This window comes from Bicyclus anynana, chromosome 5 (assembly GCF_947172395.1).
Source record: "Bicyclus anynana chromosome 5, ilBicAnyn1.1, whole genome shotgun sequence".
Lineage (NCBI taxonomy): Eukaryota > Metazoa > Arthropoda > Insecta > Lepidoptera > Nymphalidae > Bicyclus > Bicyclus anynana.
Genome location: NC_069087.1, coordinates 2276536 through 2292383, shown reverse-complemented (window position 1 = coordinate 2292383; position 15848 = coordinate 2276536). Strand labels below are relative to the sequence as shown.

Genomic DNA, 15848 nt, shown 5'->3' with positions numbered 1-15848 from the left:
CTCTTTTTGTGATATAACTGATTTATTTTGGATCTTTTACGTTTTACAAAACTCTAATGGATGGTCTTCTGTGTAAAATATATTATATTATATTTTTTAATTTTCGATGGTCTGTTGAGTTTTTTCTACTTTTGGAGGTCACATTCACTGACGACTATGTCTAGAATTTAAAATTAGTCTTCACATTTGCATCGTTTTTAAATCTTGACCTGTTTTCGCTTGACGTCTGACTGACACTGATTAAGGTTTTACATGGTTGTATGAAGAGACAGATAAGGTTAGATTAAGGATAAACATAGATAACATAGATGAAGATAAATGAATAATAATTAATCAAGCAGCAATGCCCTAGACTTAACTCACAATTTTTTTTGAAAAAGAGAATTTTTGCCGTGGGCATACTTAAAATTTACGACGTATATTTAAATTATTATACTTTTGTATGTGGATTTTTATCCTTAATAAAGAAATTATTATTATTATTATTATTTTTAAAAGGCGTGACTATGTCACATATATGTATATTACGTTGCCCTCCAATTAGTTAAAGACTGTTTTAAAACTGACGACAAAAGTTGAACAAGTGGGTTCCATCCAAAGCGATTTTCTCTGTTTTAGATATGATTTTGAGGTAATTGAGATAAATAGCCGATATTAGGTGGTCACTGATAATGTACTTTCCAATTTATGAAAGAATCTATACTAATATTATAAAGCTGAAGAGTTTGTTTGTTTGTTTGTTTTATTGAACGCGCTAATCTCAGGAACTACTGGTCCGATTTGAAAAATTCTTTCTGTGTTAGATAGCCCATTTATCGAGGAAGGCTATATTATCCCTGTAGGTATCCCTACGAGAACGGGAACCACGCGGGTAATACCGCGCGACGTCAGCTAGTTTGTAAATACAAGTGGCTTGGGCCTAAAAGCATTTTCACTAGTTAAGTTTAGGCGATGGAATTCAATATTTCTATCCTTCTCAAATTAAAACGAGAATCATATTCAGTGCACCTAACCATTTAGACAAACTAACGACTAAAATTTCAACTTAAAATAGAAGAAACAAAATAAAACACAAATACAAGCATACATCGACGGATACGACTACATTTTGTCTGGAAATTTCCATGTAAGAGTGAAATCACGTTCAAAGTGCACATACCATTAATATTAATATTGGAATTATGCTTGTAACATGATAGCAAGACGAGGCGGGCATATTGGGAAGCGATTTGCTATGCTCCCATCTTCTATCTAATGCTTGCATTGATCCCTTGGTATTACGAGCAAAGGTAATAAAGATATAGGTAGAATTCTCCTTTAGTACCTTCTGAATCAGAGCGCTTTTTGAAGGAATATCAATCTGAATTTTTACAGTGCACAGTGGATAGTATCTGTGGGTCAAGTCTTAATAAACTATTCCCGGCCACAAGCAATAATATTGTCAATACTATTGCCAATATAACATGGTATTAGTTAGTACTAGCGGATGCCCGAGACTTCGTCCGCGTGAAACCCTACTACTACCCTACCCTACTCCCACTCTACAGCTACTGGGGATGAGTAGTGACTCAACCCTACCCCTTACCTACTCCTACTCCCACTCTACAGCTACTGGGGATGAGTAGTGACTCAACCCTACCCCTACCCTACCCCTAACCTACTCCTACCCTACCTCTACCAAACCCCTATCCTACCCTACCCCTACCCTATAAAAATGATAACTGATTGCATTTTTGGCATCAGTATCGATCACTAGTTATTAAGTTAATACCCCCTGTTAGTTATTTTGGAAATATATTTCATGTACAGAATTGACCTCTTTACAGATTTATCATAAGTATAGACGGAATAACTAATAGTCTTTATAGGAATTTATTAGTAATTACTTACTTAAAATGAAATTTCAGTTATATGAATACAATTAATATATTTTACGTTCCATCTCCTTGCATTTCCAGTAGACGCCTTTCAAGAGATTTGCATTCATTTAAATGAGACTGGTCCAACGTCTAATGCAGATGTCTAATGAACCCTAGAGATTGATTTACGTTTCCCTTCAGAGGTATCTTTTAGTGGAAACTAAATATACCTACATGATAACATTTCTAATATAAAGTTAACGTGAGTCTTTATAAAGCAACCTATTATGAGTATTTTCATCAAAATAACAATTTTAATGAAACTTATGTGCTCAGATTTTTAAGATTAAAGAGGCATGTATTGTATATACATATAGGTATAAGGTTTTTATTATTCTTTACAAGTTAGCCCTTGACTACAATCTCACCTGATGATGTAAGTAAGTGATGATGCAGTCTAAGATGGAAGCGGGCTAACTTGTTAGGAGGAGGATGAAAATCCACACCCCCTTCGGTTTCTAGACGGCATCGTACCGGAACGCTAAATCGCTTGGCGGTACGTGTATGCCGCTAGGGTGGTAACTAGCCACGGCCAAAGCCTCCCACCAGCCAGACCTGGACCAATTAATAAAATCTCAATCTGCCAGTCGAGAATCAAACCCAGGGCCTCCGTTTTAATTTATTTTTATTAATGAAGTTTACTATCACATCTAATGGAACATCGCTTTGCTAGATAACCTTCCTCGATAAATGGTATGTATATCTTGATACAGACTGAACCTTGGAAAAGGGACCTTTAATTGAAATATCAAACCTAACGGGGATAAAATAGGGGTTAATATCCCCAAAAATAACCTATATTTTGTATTCGAAAACCACCACTTCTCAAAGTAAGACATATATGAAAAAAAACATTCGCTTTATCAGTCATACTTACATCGTCGTTATCAACCCATATACGGCTCACTGCTGAGCTCGAGTCTCCTCTCAGAATGAGAAGGGTTAGGCCAATAGTCCACCACGCTGGCCCAATGCGGATTAGCAGACTTCACACACGCAGAGAATTAAGAAATTTTCTGGTGTGCAGGTTTCCTCCACCGTTTGAGACACGTGATATTTAATTTCTTAAAATGCACACTACTGAAAAGTTGGAGGTGCATACCCCGCACCGGATTCGAACCCACACCCTCCGAAATCGGAGGCAGAGGTCATATCCACTGGGCTATCACGGCTCTCTCATACACATACTTACATAATACAAGTTATTGAATAAGATTAAGATGGCATGTAGGTTCATCCAACATCCCCCGATCAGAAGGAGGGTTGAAAATAATTGGCCCTATACACCTTAATGCGTATTTAGTCGCACCAAAATTGTTTTTGAAAGCCTCTATTATGGCTGTCTCAGAAATATTGTATCCGAGATTACTTTGTGACAAGGGATTTGTTATTGGTAGACTATCGTGTTAGATTGTTTTGGTGACATAAGAGATTTTTAATATAATACTTACTAGCAGACGCCCGCTCCGTTGAATCCTTTTATAAATGTTGAATATCCTTAAACCATGCATACGCAACCCATTTTCGGCTCACTGTTGAGAACGAGTCTCCTATTAGAATGAGAGGGGTGAGGCCAATAGTCCACCACGCTGGCCCAATGCGGATTGGCAGACTTCACACACATTCTAAGGTATGCTTCCTTTTGATGTTTTTCCTTCACCGTTTGAGACACGTGATATTTAAATTCTTAAAATGCACATAACTGATTAGTTATAGGTACATGCCCGGAAACGGATTCGAACCTACGCCCTCCTAATCGAAGGCAGAGGTCATATCCACTGGTCTATCACGGCTCGTAACCATGCATTGTTTTGTTATAATATATCAAACGGAAAAAGCATCATTCCCTATTATATCTCCCAAGTGGCTTGGCTTTTTTGACACTTCCGACACTTCAACGAATATTTCACCCAATTCACACAAAATCTTGGAAAAGTATATATTTTTTATGATTAACTATTTACTAACACAAATCATCCAATGAAGAAATATAGCTCAGCGAGTCGCGAAGCTGAACTGGCAATGGGCAGGCCACATAGTTCGAAGAGCCGATGGGCGTTGGAGTCCCAAGGGCTGGAATGGCGACCCCGCACCGCACCGGAAAGCGCAGTGTTGGTCGACCACTATATACTATGGACCGAGGATATCAAGCGGGTTGCAGGGAGCCGCTGGATGCTGGCGGCTCGAGACCGTTGTGTTTTGAGCAGTGGACGTGTATCGGCTGGTAATGATGAATGATGACTATTTACTAAATTGTAAAATTCGGGAATCGAATCCAAATCCTCTCTGTAAGCCAAGCACTGCGTCAGAGAGATACTAACGATCAATGATGAAAATAAAAGCGATGGAAAATTTTATGTCGCATTATACGAGAGGACGAACCAAATGCCGATCTTGGACACACAAATTGGAGAACTTTAGAACCTTTTTTGACGAGGGATGAAAAGACAAGGCACTTTTTATTGAAATTGATGCCGCCCTTAACTTTTGAGGCTTTGCGTAATTGTTTAAAAGTTCTGCATTTGAAAAAGAGAGCGTTTTGGAAAACTTAGTGCTTTTGATTTCAAGTTGACGAATTTGTTAAAGACTAGCAAATGCCCCGCGATTTTACTCGTCTTCCTGTTCCCGTGAGAGTATGGGGAAAAATAGCCTATAAGGCCATAACACTCGCAAATAACGTGACTTTCTAGGGTGAAAAAATTTTCAAAACCCGTTCAGTAGATCCAGAGATTATCCCCTACAATACCACAAACTTACTTTACTCTATAATAATTATTATAATTTTTGTTTTGTTTATAATTTATGTTGTAACGTTTGATTGAACAGACCAAAGCTAAAGTGGCAATGGGCGGGACACATAGTTCGATGAGCCGACGGACGTTGGGGTCTCAAGGTGTTGGAATGGCGACCCCGCAGTAGAAAGCGCAGTGTTGGTCGACCCCCCGCCAGGTGGATAGACGACATCAAGCAAGTCACACGGATTCCCTGGATGCAGGCTCAGTTCAGGATCACTATGTTTCATGTATAAAAGTCCCTACAAAAGGCCTATGTCCTGCAGTAGAAGTCCATCGGCTGATATTATGATGATAACTTAATATCACATTAAGACCATAACTTTCTGATATACTTAATGAATATCCAAATCGGATCAGTAGTCTTAAAAAAATCACGGTTGTAGGTAGATACACCTACCTACATTTTCTTTATTTGAAGTTGGTAAAAAAGTTACAAAACTTTATTAATATAAACATTTATTTAATAAAAAGATATCAACACTTCTATTTCTAGATTTTTAAATAAATAAACATGCATGGAGTGAATGAGTGATCGATTTGAATGAAGAATTTGACTAAACTTGAACATAAAATGTACGATTTTCAAATTAACGCCACCTACCTTATCTCCATCGAACTTCTCAGGTTCGTCGCTACACGCTCGCACATCGCGTCTCTCTTTCGAACCGCGTCGCATTAACAACGGAGTTTGCGGGGGCGACACTAGCGCCACGCTGTTCCTCGCGCTGCCAGGCGGCGACTTTATGAACTCGATCTTCCCACCCTCCATACAAATGTTCGGTGTCAAGGGATACATTGGCGACATTGCAACGTTCGCGTTTGCTAAGTGATTGTACATTTGGTTGTCTTCCAGAGGGAGGGACTTTGGTTTGTTCTTCTTACGATAGGTGGAGTCGTAAGCTAGTACTTGAGCTTTTTGCTCCGGGTGGATTTGTCGGACCTTCCCGGGAGGTCGGTCGGGCGGTTCTGGAGAGACGCTGCCATCTGTCCCCGGGCTTTCATTTCTTTCATTGTTTGATATTCTGAAACAAAAAAAATATTATTATTAACTAGCAGAAACTCACTTTTTCACCCGCTTAGTTCCATATTCCCATTGTATTCCCATGGGAATACGGGGATAAATACAGTATTTATCCTCCCTGACAATGTAGTTTTATATTGGCGAAAGAATTCAAATTGGTCCAGTAGTTTTTAAGTTTATTGTTACAAACAAAAATACAAAACTTTATAATTAAAATTCGTTTTCATAAAAACAGAAAAGCTTTAGTTTCAGGAAATACTGTTACACTGAATACAACATGGCGCCACTGTTCGATGAAAACAAACTTCCCTAGTTGCCACTAGATGGCGCTGATCGCATACCATCAATTAAAATTTGACATTTTATTTTTTATTTTAATAAATAAATGTTAAAAAACGAAAAAAAATAGCAATCCTAACTAACAAAAGTACAAAGAATTTAATAAAAACAAAAAATGTTGAACTTTTCAGATAGTTTACGATAAAAATAGGAAAGTTCTAACTCACGCTATCGAAATGTTTAACGCTCTGAAGTATATATACTGGCGGACCGGTACTACGGTTGGAAGTGTATTCTTTAGTGTGATGCCACTACTGTTTAGATCACTAGCTCTCGTTAGAAGGTCTATAGCACGTGACGTCACGCGCTCGTTAGGCGACGCTCCTTGTAACGTGCGCTGCGGACGATCGCCCGCGCGGCTGCGACGGACCGGCGGCGCACATTCCTTGGGCGGCCTCTATAAACCTTACGCGGTTTTAGTTAACTCGTTAGCTTAGCTCCGGTTTAATATTCGAGCACTTCTATATCATGGCGGCGAGAACACACTCGAATGCCAGTTTTTTGCACTTTGTATACATGAATACAAACAAAATGTTGATGTTACATTTAACCTTTTTACACACAAAATTAATTTTGTACCTGAAAACGCAATATTATCTACCTACACCTTTTCAAAAACTACCTATAAGTACGGAATGGCATCTTACTACGTGTTTTCTATTTGACGCAATTTTTACGGGATTTACATTTTATCGTTAGTAGGTACTTACCTACTAAGGACTATATTAATTTTGCATCTATCTAAAAAATATCAAACAAAACCATTTTCAGAAGCAATCAGTAGATACAGTATCCGTTTACATAGCATTTAGGTACTAGACACTCTAAGTAGGTACCTATCTACCTACCTTGAACATAGATAGATACCTACCTACATAGCATAGCATAGGTATGAAAAAGATATAATACGTACGTATTTATTTATTTTATTTTAAATGGGAAAACCTATAGGTATACTTCCATTTAAAATAAAATAAATAAATAGGTAAGTACCTAACTTCTAACAAGATGAAAAAATTATGCACACGAAAACAATAGGAACTCAAACACCTAGGTACATGGTATGTACGTAAGTTAGGTATGAAAACCCTTTACGCGTTCTAAAAACCCAACCGTCAAGCTAACAAAACAACTACAAAACAATCCCTAAAATTCCCAACTGTTTCGTTTGACAATTTTTAAGCAAACAAGCAAAAACTGTCACCCAGAAACCCACAAACGTAATCCAGGTAAGCTCAAAAGGCGAGTTGACACGTTTATCTAGGCTACTGGTGTTTATTTTAACTTATCTTGTGTCAACATGTGCCACTGTTTTCTTTAGTTTTAAAAATACTATTTTGGAACATATTTGGCTCCATATTTTAATGAAAAGTATTTTGAAAATAACAGGGCATTGCTCTTGTGGGAAAGAACGCCACTGTTTTCTTTAGATTATAAAATACTATTTTTGGAACATATTTGGCTCCATATTTTAATGAAAAGTATTTTATAGCAAGGCACCACTACAGGGTATTGTAGCATTTGTATAGCCAACATAATATTGTGCTAGTTGATCGCCAAGTCCGCTGTGCTAACATAATTGTTTGATATATTAAATAATAATTAAACAGATACGTAGGCGCTAGCTTTGATATTTTAACTAATACTTTTCCACATGCCTATAATCTAGTTAAAGCTGAAAAGGAAAAGTATTGAAGTAAATCGCTTCGCGGTACGACTTCGCCGGTAGGGTGGTAACTAGCCACAGCCGAATCCTTCCATCAGCCAAACATATTAAGAAAATCTTAATCAGCCCAGCGGGGTGCGAAACCAGAACCTCCGTCTTGTAAATCCACCGCGCATTCCACTGTGCCATGGAGGCAGTCATGCTGATAATATTGAAATACTCATCTAGGTATGACACCTACATATTAGACTTTAAACAACACAGTCACAACTTCGAAGCTTCGAAGCAAGCTCATTCAAAAGCTCTAAAATTCAAACTGTAAATATTATTATAATAGTTAAGTAATACACGCAAACATGGATTATCCTGTCAAGTGCTGTTATGTCGGGACAGCTTGTTAAACGACTTAATAAGAGCCTTCCATTTATATTACAAACTTTAATTACTGGCTCGAGGTTTTGACGTAAATCTTTAATCTTTTGGTTAAAGACTAGGCTAACAATTTTACTGTTAGCTAATAAACAAACAATGCTTCTAGATTTTTAATAGCACATAAATATTATAAAATTGATAAGTTATATTGTGCTCTGACTTGTTGTTATTTATGGCGAAAGTAACTTTATGGGAATTCGCCTAACATAATAATCATATTTTGTAAACATTATATTATTATGTATTCGACTTTGCTGAATCTAGCAAATCGTCAAGCATTTTTTCGTTTTGTTTCTTTTTAGTACATTCCTAATATCACTATTTTTATACTAATGTCTGCTAACAGACAAACGTTGTCCACTTTGATTTTTTCTGTTGTGATTATTGAAATATTGTACAATTCCGGAAAAAGAAATGTTGAAAATATTTGTCTTAAAATACCAGAAAATTTTAGTAGAATACAGTAAAAGCTCATTATTCGCGGGGGATACGTTCTCTAAATGTGTCGCTAATACCGAAACCGTGAATGTGGAATGGTATATTAAATGGCATTATATGGGATACGTTCTTGGGTGACAAAATAAATAACAAAAATATAAAGTAACAACAATTAATTGAAGCTATTGATTAACTATTATCTTCAGTCTTAGACAATGGTTGGAAGTATTATGTAATTTTTTTTGCTTGACAGTTTTTAAAAGCTTCTTTAATTCAAAGTGATTTTAAGCAGTGGCATTCTTAAACCATTTGCAATGTCGGCAATAGGTATTTGCAAGTTAAAGTTTAAAATATGCAGATTTTACGTCAATTTCGTCAGTCATATCCGCGAATAACGAAATATTTAGCCGCGAATAGTGATAACGTGAATAAAGGAAGCGTGAATAAAGAGCTTTTACTGTATACATATAATATAATATAGTCTACTTTTTATTATTTTAGTTTATAATTTATTATACCTAGTCTGGAAAAACACTATAAGCTGTTTTTAATATCAGAGCATGGGAAAGTTTTATTTTTCGGTTTCGCTCTAATTCGCTAAGAGCTAAAATACCACATATCCTAGCGATAAGAAACTTCATTCCAATAAATTGTATTCGTGGTGGGAGTCCGTTACTATAAAGTAACTGAATACGTATTACAAATAACGATTATAATTATCCGCATTACCTATGTTTTCTTTACATTAAACGACATTATTATGCCATTCCTAAAGCAATTCCAATATTAATACCAACTCGTATATATGGAACTGATTGCAATCAATTGTAAATTGGTTACTTATATTAATTCCAATCACACGATTATATACCTTAAAAGTATTATAATAAAAGATATTTTTGCAATGTATCAGTAATGCATTTAATAAAGCAATCATGTTTGATATGAGAACTGACAGTGGTAAATAAATTGGTTTTAATAATAATTCGACTCGCGTGTTGCATAGTGTTTGTTGTTGTTGTAAACGGTGATTTATTTAACACCTTCTCTTAGCCCTCATTCGGACGAGAGCTTTTTTAACGGACGTTAAAAAAACGTTCAAACACAACAAATGCATTTCCAAGTATATGTTCACACGACAGCGTTGACAAAAAACTCTCGTGTGAATGGGGGCTTATACTATACTATCTGAATACCGTGACTTCGTCCGAGTTATCTTCTAACTTCAAAAACTTTGCCAAACAACTTTCTGCTCTTTTCATTCAGTTCTTCGCTAACTTCTGCATGACGAAAGAAATCAATCATTTATTTGTAAGAAACTACATCTATACCTACTAATATTATAAATGCGATAGCAAGTCTGTCTGTCTGTCTGTCTTTCTGGTTGAACCGATCAAGATGAATTTTGGGTATAATGGTAAATGGAACCTTGGAGCAAAACATAGGGTACTTTTTGACCCTAAAATAAAAAAAGAAGGGGGAGAAAACAGTGGTGGAATTTCTTTCATTTTTAGAATTACAGTTTTAAAAATTTGTTCATAAATCATAAAAAAAATATGGACACTAATGTGATTGAAGAATTTTTCAAATTTAACCGCTAAAGTGGTGAAATAGGGGTTGAAAGTTTACATTGATTTCCACGCGGACGAAGTCGCGGGCGTCCGCTAGTTTTATCGTACATAGATTTTGTTATATGTATGTCATAAGTAAGGTCTAATGTTTAATAACAATAAAATAAATTTATTAAATAACAATGTCATTTATTATTAAATGTCAAAAATAAAAGATATATTTTTGCCAATTTACAAATATTTGGCTATGTAATGGGTGCAGCGATATCTCCAGTTCACCTTTGTCTTATTGACACATTATGAAGCCTTTTCTAAAGGTTTTCGTTTCCGTAAATTATTTTCTTAAACATTTCTTAACGTGGTAGTTTTCGTTAAACGTTTTCTCATAAATTACTCTCTTTTTAAGGCCCTCCTTTTAATTTAACTAATTATATATTTAATGACTAATTAAACTTGAACTATAGCCTTGTACGATCTAAAAATTTCAAGGTTTCAAGTTACACTATAAATAACTAATACGATAGTGGCATAAAAACTTTAAAATCTACAAGAAGTGTCTCATCAAGCATAGTTTGTTTGCAGTCAGTTTATTTGGTCCATTTCTAAATATGTCCCTGGGAACGGGAAGGAAGCATACCTTCTACCCTCAAAACATCGTAAATCCATCATCGATACATGCCAAATTCAACCCAATAACGAAAACAATAGGTGTTATATTACTTCAAAGATAATTAACAGTTAGAATGTAGACAGTTTTGCGGTAATATTTTCGTCACCTCACATCACTTTATTTCTTTTTGACGTGTTTTGGTGTACACTAAAAGTTTGAACTTCTGTCTAATGTGGTGCTGCTGCTAAGGAGTATTATTGTTTACCGATAAGCAGGCAAATTCACTAACTTTTATGTATGGACATTGGACATATACGAAAGGAGATCATTCATTTTGGGCCCTTTTTGAAAGTGCCGGCCAACGAAAAAAAATGGCACGAATCGTTAGAACTAGTCATTTGGAGTAATAGTTAGTATGGCATGAAAGTTGTAGGAGGGCTCTGAACCAAGTTATACAGGTTCGACGATTCGTTATTTCCATACATTTTGTCAATTTTCAAAAGTGCCCGCTAAGAAAAAAAACTGGTACGTATCGTTAGAACTGTCCATTTGGAGCAATAGTTACTGCGGCTCAAATGTTGTAGAACTGCACTGAACCAAGTTATACAGGTTCGATAACTCGTCACTTCTATACATTTTACTGAGTTTTGTAAGTGCCCGCAAACAAAATAAATCATACGTATCGTTATAACTAGCCATTTGCAGCAATAGTTACTATGGCATAAACATTGTAGTATAGCTTTGTGTCGAGTTATACAGTTTTGATGATTAGTCCAATCTATTTAATTTATTGATTTTTTAAAGTACCGTTTAACAAAAGTATGATACTTATGGTTAAAACTGCCCATTTGGAGTAATAGTTAGTATGGCACAAATGTTGCAAGATTGTTCTGAACCAAGATATACAGGTTCGATGTCTCGTCATTTTAATGTGTTTGATGGAGTTTTGTAAGTAACAAAGTAAATGCTATTTATCGTTATAACTAGCCATTTTCAATAATAGTTACTTGACATAAACGTTGTAGTATAGATCCGAATCAAGTTATACTATTTAGATGATTCGTCAAATCCATGTATTTTTATTTAAAGTACCGTTCACCTACAATATGGTACCTAACGTTAAAAGTCATTAGGAGCAATAGTTAGTAACACGTTTCACACGTTTCAGAAAAATTCTAGTACGGAAATAAGTTATATAACTTTCATTCATTGATTTCCGAAAAAGTTTGAAAACATAAAAGCAATAATAAAATATAGAAGTAATGATTGTAAGCATTTGCACAAATTCAACATTATGGTGCAAATGTAACTAAAAATTGTGTTATTGTGCATTGAGAGTAATAAAAACGTTTTATTAAGTTCTTCAAGTAATGGTAATTTTGGTTTACAAGCTTGAATAATATAACAAATACACGCACAATGGCCAATCACATGGCCAAGTGCAGAAACGGTCGGTGCATTATTACCGATTTAATGTTCCCCATTACATTCAGATATCAACAAAAACATAAGTGACGAGTCATCGAACGCAAATAACTTGGATCAGAGCAATCATACAATGTTTCTGTCATACCTACCAACTAACTGTATTGCTTAAATCGATAAAATGCATAGAAATTAAGAATCATTGAACTTGTATAACATGGCTCAAAGCAGGCCTACAACGTTTGTACTTTACTAACTATTACTCCCCGTTCCTATTACAGCCAGTTCTAATGATACGTACCATTTTTATGGTTGGCACTTAAAAATCAAGGAAATGTATGGACATTACAAATAGTCACACCTGTATAAATTAGATCAGAGCATTTATATAACATGTCTGCCATACTAACTGGCAAAGTATGTCTAAACGATCAGTTAAAATGATACCTGTAAGAATTTAATTGGCAGGCACCTTTTAAAATCAATAAAATGTATGGAGATGACATGCAATTTAACCTGTATAACTTAGTTTAGAGCAATCCTACAACATTCGTGTAATACTAACTATTGCCACAAATGACCAGTTTAAACGATACGTATCATTAATATTGTCGGTAGGCACTTATAAAACTCAATAAAATGCATAGTGACTAGACATCGAACCTTTCTAGCTTGGTTCAGACCAAACCTACAGCATTTGTGACATACTAAATATTACTCCAAAAGGCAGTTCTGACGATAAGTGCAGTGATAAGTGCATATTTTTGTAAAACGGCACTTTAAAAATCAATAAAACATATGGATTTGACGAATCATCGAAACTGTTTAACTGGACACAGAGCTATACTAAAATGTTATGCCATAGTAACTATTGCTGCAAATGGCTAGTTACAACGATACGTATCATTTATATTGTTGGTGGGCACTTACAAGACTCAAAAAATATGTATAGAAGTGACGAGTCATCGAACCTGTATAACTTGATTCAGAGCAATCTTACAACATTTGTGCCATACTAACTATTGTTCCAAATCGACAGTTCTAAAGGTACGTATCAGATTTTTTTCTTAGCGGGCACTTTTGAAAATTGACAAAATGTATGGAAATAACGATTTGTCGAACCTGTATAACTTGGTTCAGAGCCACCTGACAACTTTTATGCCATATTAGCTATTGCTCCAAATAGCTAATTCTAACGAGTCGTGCCATTTTTTTTCGTTGGCCGGCACTTTCAAAAAGAGCCCAAAAATGTATGGAGCGTGAATGATCTCCTTTACTAACTAGCTATTTTTAATAGATAATTCTCGAGAAACGTGATTTCGTATTTATCATTCAACCCATATCGAGTCGAGTCTCCTCTCAAAATGAGAGGGGTTAGGCCAATAGTCCACCACGCCGGCCCAATGCGGATTGGCAGATTTCACACACGCGGAGAATTAAGAAAATTCTCTGGTATGCAGGTTTCCTCACGATGTTTTTCCTTCACCGTTTGGACACGTGATATTTAATTTCTTAAAATGCACTCAACTGAAAAGTTAGACTTGCATGCCTCGGACCGGATTCGAACCCACACCTTCCGGAATCGGAGGCTGAGTTCATATCCATTGGAATATCACGTCCAAGTCAGTGAATAAGCCGGCTGAAGGCTTTGAAATTACAATCACTTAGGGGCTTAATAACTATGGCAGGTTGTAGTTGCAATGTAAAGTGAATATATGAAACCTCTTAACATTTGATATTATGAGTTTCATATAATTATATTTACTCAGAACTTCAATGTTTATTCAGTAAGGTTGGTTTCACGTGGCTTTTTTTTTCTTTTTGTTACTATTATTATTTTATAACTTATAATTCGCTGTAATATATTTAATTTTAAATATATTATAGACCATTTTTGAAGTTTGATATTGAGTATGACTTTAGTCCACCGACCACAAATTTTGTTTTACCTACATATTAAACAGGTATCCTTTAATCTACACACAGTTTTCCTGGAAACATAAGTATTTAAAACGATCCCTATTCAAATCAGATTAGTAGTTTTTAAGAAAGTTGGACACTTGCATAATATGGGTCGACAACAGAACTTCCTTTTTGAAGTCGGTCAAAAGTAAATTTGGACAAGTCCTCAGTCTACATGCGCGGTGGTTGTACCGGGTGACAGATAAAGCAGTCAGCGCAGACATCAAAGAGCACAAATCGGGGAGCGGCTCGAATTCGGCACTCGTTGAAAGGCTTGAGGCGACTAAAGTGGTCTGCAGCTCAAATTGCGACTCACTAGTATGTCAGCTGTGACCGCCTTTGACACGGAAGCTGTGGCGTGCTTGAGGTTTTTAACTAGGGTAGCCACTAAGCGTACAAAATGTATATAAAAGTTCCTTGTGCAATACCGGTTCGTATTGAGTCCTCAGGCATTTAGTATACATTGCATTTTTGCTTTTGTCGGACAGGTAGAGTTATTCTATACTAGCGTCCTACCCGGTCGTCTCATGGTTGCACGATATATAGCCTGATTTTTTTTTCGAAAAAACAATGGTCCATATTAATCTGCTACCTTCTAATGGACGCCCAACGGTTTTACGTGAAGTTTCCGTTACCGAAGGAATACAGGAATGAAATATTACATTGTTACTCGCTGATAATGTAGCTTTTCGCTCGTAAATCAATTTTTAAATCGATTTAGCGTAACAGCCTTGTAATGCCAACATACAATAATATGTATCATTGTTCTTGATTTTATAGCGGTACACTTATTTTTCTTTTTTTTTTATTCTTTACAAGGTAGCCCTTGACTACAATCTCACCTGATGGTAAGTGATGATGCAATCTAAGATGACAGTGGGCTAACTTGTTAGGAGTAGGATGAAAATCCACACCCCTTTCGGTTTCTACCCAACATCGTACCGGAACGCTAAATCGCTTGGCGGTACGTCTTTGTCGGTAGGATGGTAACTAGCCACGGCCAAAGCCACACACCAGCAAACTGCAGGGTTAGGCTTCCCTCCCTCTCCTCCTTCGTTAATTTTAAGTAATTCTTTATTATAATATATCTAGATTTCATATTGAACCGACGCGACGTCGGCGTCGATAGATACACATTTCTGTGAGAGACTGAACGATGCCCGTGTTATAAAACGCGCATCATTACGACATCATAAAACTCCATTACTCTCCGCCGTACTCAATATAACGTATCTTTGTAGCCCGTGTACATAAAGGTCACACGAGCGATTATTACAACCAAAAGACATGAAGTAAGGAAAAAAATATCAAAAAACCCAAAACTTCTAAGTAAACTGGCGTACACTTTATAGATGCAAAAATATACGCCTACTACTATACGAACTTGTATTGGAGAAGGAATTTTCAATTTTGTATAATAATTTGTACGTATGGTGCATTCTCTATTTAAACAGCTTTTTCACATCACTATTCGTTAGATCAATCAGTGTGCCTAGTGGGAGTTTTCAATAATTTCATACTGTTACTATCACGTTGACGTTTACGCAAATTGTATATGGAATTGAAACAGTTGTGCAGTAGTGCCACTAGATGGCGCTGTTTCAATTCCTTAGAAATTCGCGTTTACGTTACGTGACGGTAACAGTATCAAACTGCCACTAGGCCCTCAG

General features: G+C 36.0%; 1 protein-coding gene across 3 annotated transcripts in view; it reads right to left on the bottom strand.

Moving 5' to 3' along the window:
- LOC112047515 (uncharacterized) overlaps positions 1–15848 on the bottom strand; it is a 475328-nt gene that overhangs the window by 340905 nt on the left and 118575 nt on the right. For all 3 annotated transcript variants that reach the window (XM_052881718.1, XM_052881721.1, XM_052881719.1), the window contains exon 2: positions 5316–5736. In XM_052881718.1, coding sequence (XP_052737678.1) covers positions 5316–5736 — 421 coding nt within the window. The remainder of the gene's footprint in view (positions 1–5315; positions 5737–15848) is intronic.